This window comes from Anarrhichthys ocellatus, unplaced genomic scaffold, assembly GCF_004355925.1.
Source record: "Anarrhichthys ocellatus isolate YVR2014 unplaced genomic scaffold, GSC_Weel_1.0 scaffold155, whole genome shotgun sequence".
NCBI lineage: Eukaryota > Metazoa > Chordata > Actinopteri > Perciformes > Anarhichadidae > Anarrhichthys > Anarrhichthys ocellatus.
In genome coordinates this window covers 241,231-250,622 of record NW_022280185.1, presented here as the reverse complement: position 1 = coordinate 250,622, position 9,392 = coordinate 241,231, and the positions used below count along the sequence as shown (strand labels likewise).

General features: G+C 39.1%; 1 protein-coding gene across 6 annotated transcripts in view; it reads right to left on the bottom strand.

Moving 5' to 3' along the window:
• Positions 1–207: 207 nt before the first annotated feature.
• The window catches only part of LOC116400212 (receptor-type tyrosine-protein phosphatase mu-like), a 21,158-nt gene continuing 11,973 nt past the window's right edge, over positions 208–9,392 (bottom strand). For 3 of the 6 annotated variants that reach the window (XM_031877928.1, XM_031877930.1, XM_031877929.1), the window contains 5 exons: positions 9,134–9,252; positions 7,288–7,362; positions 5,528–5,554; positions 3,252–3,263; positions 208–1,171 (listed from right to left, as the gene is read on the bottom strand). In XM_031877928.1, the coding sequence (XP_031733788.1) occupies positions 915–1,171; positions 3,252–3,263; positions 5,528–5,554; positions 7,288–7,362; positions 9,134–9,252 (490 nt within the window). In that variant the 3' untranslated portion in view covers positions 208–914. The remainder of the gene's footprint in view (positions 1,172–3,251; positions 3,264–5,527; positions 5,555–7,287; positions 7,363–9,133; positions 9,253–9,392) is intronic. The other 3 variants (XM_031877932.1, XM_031877931.1, XM_031877934.1) reach the window with 3 other exon arrangements.

Below are 9,392 nucleotides of genomic sequence, written 5' to 3'. Positions count from 1 at the left end.
ACATACACGCACGCACGCACACATTATAGATCTTCCCTCCAGCTAATGGGCCAAAAAGGGAATGCTCGTGTATGTGTGTGTTCAGGTAAGTAACATCCATTAGTAAGTTTCTCCTGATGAAAATGTGCAAACATGTGGACACACACACACACACACACACACACACACACACACACACACACACAGACACACACACACACACCACTCTGCTGCTGTGTTTACTGTCTTCTTCTTCTCTAATTTCTGCTGATCGTTGCTGAAACGATTAGTTGATAATTGATAATCATCAATATGTTGGTCTGAGTTTTCACTGGATCAGAAAATATCTTTGATTTGGTTGTCTGATGTTTTTTGAGCTAATAAATAACCTCTAAGTTATGAAAATATGGAATATATGATCAATAATAAATGTTGGTTGTTAAAAGGAGTATTTTCTTCACATTTATATACTGTATATATAATATATATATATATAAATGTATATACATACATTTTCAATATTTTTACTGTAAACGTGCTTCTGTAAATGATCTTTACATGTTTGAACATTTTAAACTGGGTTCGTTTCTAAAGCTTCACTTCACTAATAAACATCTCTGTATCTTTAAATACTGCGACATGAATTTAAAACTCAAGTCTGTTTGAGGTTTTATGATAGTGAAACTATTATAAAGTAATAATAACTTTCTAGAGGCTAAATGCTGATGTCACACGTCAACACTGAAGCTCTTTGTACGTCTTTTATTCTGCGATGCTTTTAAAAGATCAATTTAAATCTGATTGTCCTAAAATTGTGATTTATGTAAAATGGCTCCGCCCCCACAGGTGTGTGTGCTCTTCATTGTGAACAGGTGGCTTTAGAACTCAATAACTTTAAAGTGTCTTTAAGATAAGTATGACAATATGAAAGTCTTCTATGGACGAAAGAGGCATATTTGCAGTGTGTGTGTGTGTGTGTGTGTGTGTGGGTGCGTCCTCACCTCGTACTCCTCCTTGAAGCCATACCCTTCGGCACATTTCATCTGGGTGATGTGTTGCAGCAGGTCGGCCACTCGGATGGCTGGGTGCAGCTGACCCGTCTGGTAGGGCAGCGCCTCGCGCTCAGACTCCCGCTGCTTATAGTGGGACTGGACCAGGCTACTGGTTTCACTGGTCATAGTGTGGCTGTCGTCTGGGGGAGGATGAGGAGGAGGAGGAACAGAAGACAGAATATGACAGTAAACGGGTCAGACTGTAGTCAGCAGACAGACGGACATGAACAGTGACTCATGTGATGCAGGTATGATGTATGATCATGTTGGATGAGATGGACCAGACTGACCCGGGTCAAAAGGATGGACTGACCCGGGTCAGAATCCAGACTTGCTCACACTGATCTGTGTGAATACTATTTGACTTGTCATGACGTCAGGTTTGAGCTTGAATTAGTCAAAAATCAACACATTAATACCAGTTTTCTTTGTTAAATTCAGTTTGTATCAGTTCATTTTTCATTGTAATTAAAGCAAAATTTGCATCGTAAGTTTAGAATTAATTCTGTGCATAAACTGTACAAATAAAGGCCAGATCTAACTTGGTTAGGTTGGTAATGATTTATTTTAGGATCAGACCACCAGATTATGTATTGATTCATGTACAATTTGACCTTAACCGGAACACCTGATAAGTTCCCAGAAAGACAATGATCACATGGATGTTTAGTAAGTTGCAATTTGTGTAACTAACCAGGTGTAAACTGGTTGTAACAGTGTAACTAACCAGGTATAAACTGAGTGTAATTAACCAGGTGTAAACTGACTGTAGCAACATCACTAACCAGGTGTAAACTGACTGTAACAGTGTAACTAACCAGGTATAAACTGACTGTAACTAACCAGGTGTAAACTGACTGTAACAGTGTAACTAACCAGGTGTAAACTGACTGTAACAGTGTAACTAACCAGGTGTAAACCGACTGTAACTAACCAGGTGTAAACTGACTGTAACTGTAACTAACCAGGTATAAACTGACTAATTAACCAGGTGTAAACTGACTGTAACAGTAACTAACCAGGTGTAAACTGACTAACCATGTCTAGTTACACTGATAACTAATTGTTTATATTAGTAACTATAAGGAAAATGATGACAATGTTGTTACCACAACACAGATGAATGGCACATACATCAAATCACATGACTGAAGAGAGGATGGTGATTGGCTCTGGTTTCTTTTCACACTGCTCCCAAAGCTACCAAAAAACATTTTCATTAACAAATCATTTTTTAGAACAAATTGGACTGCAGCATCAGTACTGGTCTAGACCCAGTACAGCATGGTATAACTACTGGTCTAGACCCACTACAGTATGGTATCAGTACTGGTCTAGACCCACTACAGCATGGTTATAGTACTGATCTAGACCCAGTACAACATGGTATAAGTACTGGTCTGGATCCAATTATCAGTACTAGTCTAGACCCAGTACAGCATGGTATCAGTACTGGCCTATACCCAATACAGTACGATATGAGTACTTGTCAAGATCCAGTAGAGTATGGAATGAGTACTGGTCTAGATCCAGTAAAGCATGGTTTCAGTACTGGTCCAGATCCAGTACAGCATGGTATTAGTATTAGTCCAGACCCAGTTATCAGTACTGGTCCAGACCCAGTACAGCATGGAATGAGTACTGGTCCAGATGTGGTCCAGGTTCTTGGTGCTGCAGTGTGAAAAGAGCAGAGAGTTCAGAGTCCTGGAACAAAACAAACCTCTTTGGCAAACTAGTTTTTATTGACCCTTGAAAGAACGTCCAGCACTCTGAAGTGAACATTTCAACAGACAAACTTCCTCTACTCTCTCTACCTCTGTGGTAAACTCTCTTATTGGCTAGCCTGGGGGCTGACTGACCAATCAGAAGCTCTATCCCAAACAGCCCAAACAATCATCGCGAGGGCGAGGAGATGGGTGATGTGATGGAGGTGGCGGTTTGTGATTGGACTGAGGAAGACCAATGAGAGACAACCACAACGACAAAAAACGGCAACCAATCAGCGACAGAGAGATGGGCAGATCTGACACCTGATTGGTTCGAGGTGAAATGGTGGGAGGAGTTGGGGATTATGTCACAATTTCACAGAGGGGTGAAAAAGTGAAGCATGGCCACGCTAACTGATGACATCACAGCAGGTGGTGGGTGTGGCTCCATGCGCAGTGGTGAACCCCCCCCAACATGAGTCCCGCCCCCTTAGACCCAAATTTAACCACTTACCATTAATGGGCACTTTACACAGAGAAAGATAGAAGAGAAGAAGAAGAGGAGACAGGGTATAAGCAACAACTTTAGCCTGGACTCTACTAGAAACACACAGCTAGCATGAATCAAACAGGAAGTAGCATCGTAGTTGCTCTATTTTAACTTGTAACAGCTAGCAGGAAGCGCCTAGGCTAACTCGGCTAACCTGGCTAACTGTACCCTAAGAGAAGGACTCGTCTGGTCTGAAGACGGTTTAGCTAGCATGAGGAGACAGGAGACAGTTTGGGACAGTTTGCTTTTAGCATTCCTCCTTCCTTTGCTTGGACATTAGATTAGCCTAGCATTTAGCATTCAAGGTTAGCATTAAACAGGACGGGGGATGCCCATTGTTATTCTGAAGACAGAGAATACACCTTTACTGCAACAAACTCTAATATCTATGCAGAATGACGTCATCGATACCGAAGGCAGGACCCGCCCTACTTCGCCTCTGATTGGCTAGTAACTGTTGGTTGGGTTGTTTAAGGTAAGAATATCAGGGTCAGCCAATTAGAGGCAGAGTAGGGCGGTTCAGGTCTCTGACCCCAGTACAAAAAAAAATTAAGAAATTGTGAAGGTCCGATAAAGTCAATCAGCATAATAATTATCGTCTGTTTGTTGTTGTTTATTTTATGAGCTTCTTCAGAACAAACAATTACAGGTTTTAGAATAACGAGCTGTAAGAACAACGCCACCGAGGTTTTTCACTTTCTACGATCTATTTTACTTTGTGTCAATATTCTCTTTCACAGCAACACAAAGCTTCATAAGCAAGTTTTGAAGTATCTCAGTCTCATTATTCTGTTTAGTTTACGTTTCTGAAACACTTTGATGTTTGTAGAGAAACATAACTGCTGATTATCGTCTTTTTGTTTGAGTCCACTTGTTGGTTAAAGAAAGATGTCGGCTTCAGTTAAACGTTAATAAAACTTAGTCATTATCGAACCAAGACCTCCATCTCTTCTGAGTTGTTTGAACACACATACATTAGCATTAGTTCACTTTAGTTAGCTTACGTTAGTTTACGTTAGCTTACATTAGGTTACGTTGCTAAATCTTTATTCGTTTAACAAACATAATTAAGGTGTTATCATATTTCTGTTGTAAAAACTACTTGTATCTGTTTATTAGAACACGATAGTGTAATCTGATCTTTGAGATATCTACATTTCATCAGCAGAATGATGTCATAACGATGTCATAACGATCAGATTAATCTTCAGTGGGTTCGGTGCAGATTATTCCTGTTTTTTTAATAATCATGTTTTTTTTAGGTTCCTCTTCATGAACGCTTGTGTTTCAATTTCTTTTTGACTTTGTTGAAGCGTCTTTGACTTGAGTTTTGTTCTTCCTTCAGCTGAGTCGGCGTTCTTCTCACCAGTGTGTCGATGCATATATATATAATATATTCATATTCTATAACATATTTAACATTTTTAATCTTTGGATTGAAGGCTGAGTTTGTCTTCGTTCATCTGACTTCCTGCTCATTTCATGTTAAATAAAGAAAAGACGTCCAGAGACGAAGACAACGGGACTCTGACTGATCTGGTTTCTCTTGTCCCCCCCCCCCCCCGTCCACGAGGATGTGTTGTGTCCATGCAGAGGTCACAGGTCACAGACAGACGTGACGTCAACACGCAGGAATGTTGTGGATGCGGAGATGGAGTGATGCCCACCGTCGCTTTAAAATACAAACCACAAACAAACCAAAAAATACCAAAATAAATCAGCTCAAAACCAAAATGGAAATAATAATTTTTTAAATGTAAACAAATTGAATTATTTTTGAAATGAAAACAAAAACAAAGTAAATACAAAAAAAGAAAAAAAATCAAGAAATAACCAGTTAAAATGTCACGAATAAAAGTAAATGAAAAAAATTATAATAAAAAAACTAAAAATTAAGAAAAATCCATATAGTTATAATATAATCTTTATATTGAAAGAAATATAATAATCAAAGCTGGAGGACTTAAATTAAAATGAAATAATACAAATTTAAATTAAAAATCTTTAAAAATAGGAAATAAAGAAGCAAAAGCAGCCGAACGAGAAGCAAGCAGGGATGGATGGAAGCCAAAGTATCACTCTCTCTTTCTCATTCTCTCCATCCTCTCTGTCCTCTGACCCGTCTCTCTCTTCTTTGTTTCACCTGTCTGTCTACTTCCTGTCTGTCTACTTCCTGTCTGTCTGCCTGTGCAGTTTGTTATTTTCTGTCCAACAGAAGAAGGAACGGAAAAATGTCTCACCTAGAATGGCCGTCGGTACGAAGGGGTCTGTCATCAGGAGACATCAGCAGCAGACAGACAGGACAGAGAGAGACAGACGGATAGGACAGAGAGATACAGACAGAGAAATAGACAGATAAGACACAGAGAGACAGGCAGGACAGAGAGAGACAAACAGAGAAAGAGACAGACAGACAAACAGGTAGGACAGAGAGAGACAGACAGATAGGACAAACAGACAGTGAGACAGACAGAGAGACAGGTAGGACAGAGGAAAAAAGAGAAAAGAAGAAAGAAACATCAGCTCCCTACATCACTGTTTTAATGAAACCAGACTCTGTTGCTGCTGTTGAGATCCAGATGAGGACCAGATGTGATCTGGTTCTGGTCCTCCGTGTGTTCACACCAACAGTCCACCAACAGAGAGCCAGATCAGGGCCTCACGTCTTTATCTTAGTCCTCTACCAGACAGAACTACCAACAGTGAACCACCAGGATGTCAATATTAATAACACGATATCTGATATTCAATATTGATCTTTCTGTTGTTCAAACATGAGGCTGAAACAGTAAAACAACAAATATCTGATCAACAGTCATTGATCCAACATGTTAATCTGAGCCAGTACCACGACAGAGTCAATGAATCAGGACGCAAAGAATCAATGAATCAGGACGGAAAGAATCAATGAATCAGGACGGAAAGAATCAATGAATCAGGACAGAAAGAATCAATGAATCAGGACAGAAAGAATCAATGAATCAGGACAGAAAGAATCAATGAATCAGGACAGAAAGAATCAATGAATCAGGATGCAAAGAATCAATGAATCAGGACGGAAAGAATCAATGAATCAGGACAGAAAGAATCAATGAATCAGGATAGAAAGAATCAATGAATCAGGACAGACAGAAACAATAAAACAGGACAGAAAGAATCAATGAATCAGGACAGAAAGAATCAATGAATCAGGACAGAAATAATCAATGAATCAGGACAGACAGAATCAATGAATCAGGACGGAAAGAATCAATGAATCAGGACGGAAAGAATCAATGAATCAGGACAGACAAACAATGAAACAGGACAGAAAGAATCAATGAATCAGGACAGAAAGAAACAATGAATCAGGACGGAAAGAATCAATGAATCAGGACAGACAGAATCAATGAATCAGGACAGACAGAATCAATGAAGCAGGACAGAAAGAATCAATGAATCAGGACAAACAGAATCAATGAATCAGGACAGAAAGAATCAATGAATCAGGACAGAAAGAATTAATGAATCATGACAGAAAGAATCAATGACTCAGGATGCAAAGAATCAATGAATCAGGACAGAAAGAAACAATGAATCAGGATGGAAAGAATCAATGAATCAGGACAGAAAGAAACAATGAATCAGGACGGAAAGAATCAATGAATCAGGACAGACAGAATCAATGAATCAGGACAGAAAGAATCAATGAATCAGGACAGACAGAATCAATGAATCAGGACAGAAAGAATCAACGAATCAAGAAGGACAGAATCAATGAATCAGGATGGAAAGAATCAATGAATCAGGACAGACAGAATCAATGAATCAGGATGGACAGACTCCTATCACTGGATAGGAAACTACAAATATTTGTTTTTTATGGACATCAGAGATGATGATTAACGAGGAAGAAGATGAGGAAGAGTTTCACTCTGATACCCTGCCCCCTGGACTATTGTTCTGCTGAGTGTCCATGTCTGTTACAGACCATAATATCCTGTCTTATCACCATGGTTACCTGGGTAGTAGGAGTTGGGGACGGTGGTGCTGATGGTGTTTGTCTTCAGGGTGAAGGAGGATGGAGATGACACGGCTGGACGGAGACACAACAAACACCACCTTAATGTCTTAATGTCCTCTTCCCATAGAGTGTCATGGTGTTCTTCATCATCATCATCAACACTACTTTATTCTGACTCATACAAATACCACATGTGGATTAATCCGCCGCTGGAAATAGTCCCCAACAAAGTCCCCAAAGTCTCACATCAACACAAACATATTATACATGTGTGTGTATATATATACGTATATATATATACATATATATATACATATATGTATATATATATACATATATATATATATATATATATATATATGTATATATATATACACAAATATACAGTCAGGGCCATAAGTATTTGGACTATGATACAATTTTTCTAATTTTGCCTCTTTACACGACTCCATTGGATTTGAAACTAATCAGTCAACATGAGGTTGAAGACTTTCAGCTTTAATTCAATGGATAAAACAAAAACATCACAATGACCGTTTAGGAATTACAGCCACTTTTACACAGTCACCACATGTTCAGAGGCTCAAAGTAATTGGACAAACTAACATAATTGTGAATATAATCATTATTTTTAATACTTGGAGGAAAATCCTTTGCAGTCAATGAATTCCTGAAGTCTGGCACCATAGACATCACCAAAAACGGTAAGTTTTTCCCCCTTGAATTGCTTTGTCAGACCTTTTACTGCAGCCTCCTTCAGCTGCTGCTGTTTGTGGGTTTTTCTGCTTCAGTTTTATCTTCAGAAAGTCAAAAGCTGCTCACTTGGGTTGAGATCAGGTGACTGACTTGGCCATTGAAGAATATTCCTTGGATAAGAAGCTCTTGGGTTGTTTTTACAGTATGTTTTAGGTTGTTATCCATCTACACTGTGAGGCGCCGTCCAATCAGTTTTGCAGCATTACGCTGAATCTGAGCAGATAGTTTAAACACCTCAGAACTCATCCTGCTGCTTCTATCGGCTGTGACATCACCAATGAACACCAGTTCCATTGGCAGCCATACATGTCCATCCAAAGCACTGCCTCCACCATGTTAAACAGATGATGTGGTTTGCTTCATATCATGAGCCATTCCTTTCCTTCTCCACACTTTTCTCTTCCATCATTCTGGTACAAGTTCATCTTGGTTTCATCTCTCCAAAGAATCGGTTTCCTAAACTGGTCAGTCTTTGTCAGATGTTTTCTGTTAAAGTCTAATCGGGCCTTCCTGTTCTTCAGTGTTACCAGAGGTTCTCACTGGGGTTTAATAAAGTTTTTCTAATCGAACCAATTTTTTAACCTAACAATGGCCTCCTTCACTTGCATCGACACCTTTTTGGTTCGCATGCTGAGAGTTCCAAGGACCAGCTACCAACTGCAAATATAACATTTTGGATCCTGTTGTCTGCATCATTTGTCATGAAATAGTGACAGAACCGACTACATCTGGCCATGAAACCGTTTGTCCAATTACGTTTGAGCCTCAGAAAATGTGGATGACTGAGTAAAGATGGCTGTAACTCCTAAACACTTAATGTGATTTTTTTGTTTTATCCATTGAATTAAAGCTGAAAGTCTAAACTTCAACCACATGTTGACTGATTAGTTTCAAATCCATTGGAGTTGTGTAAATAAGCAAAATTTGAAAAATTGTGTCATAGTCCAAATACTTATGGCCCTGACTGTATGTACATATTGTTTTTATTTCTTTTCCTATAAATTCTTCACAATAAAAGTGATTTAAAGGCCTCTATTTTCAAAATATAAGTCTCCAGTCTTAATTGTCTCGTTTGTTTTGTACTCACTGCGTCCATTCAGTGTGTGCGTGTGTGTGTCCACCATCGTTGTGTGTTGGGAGTTGTTGACCATCAGAGTCATTTCCTGTCTGGAGCTCAGAGTTTCCTTCCTCTTCTTCGCCAACTTCCTGTTGAGACAAAAACAAACAATTCATTCCGTCAACGCTTCTTCTGGGTTTGAATTTCACGGATGAAATGTTTCTGAACTGTGAACCCTGAATGCACCACCAAGGAGAAGTTTACTAAACCATCACATTAACTGTGAACC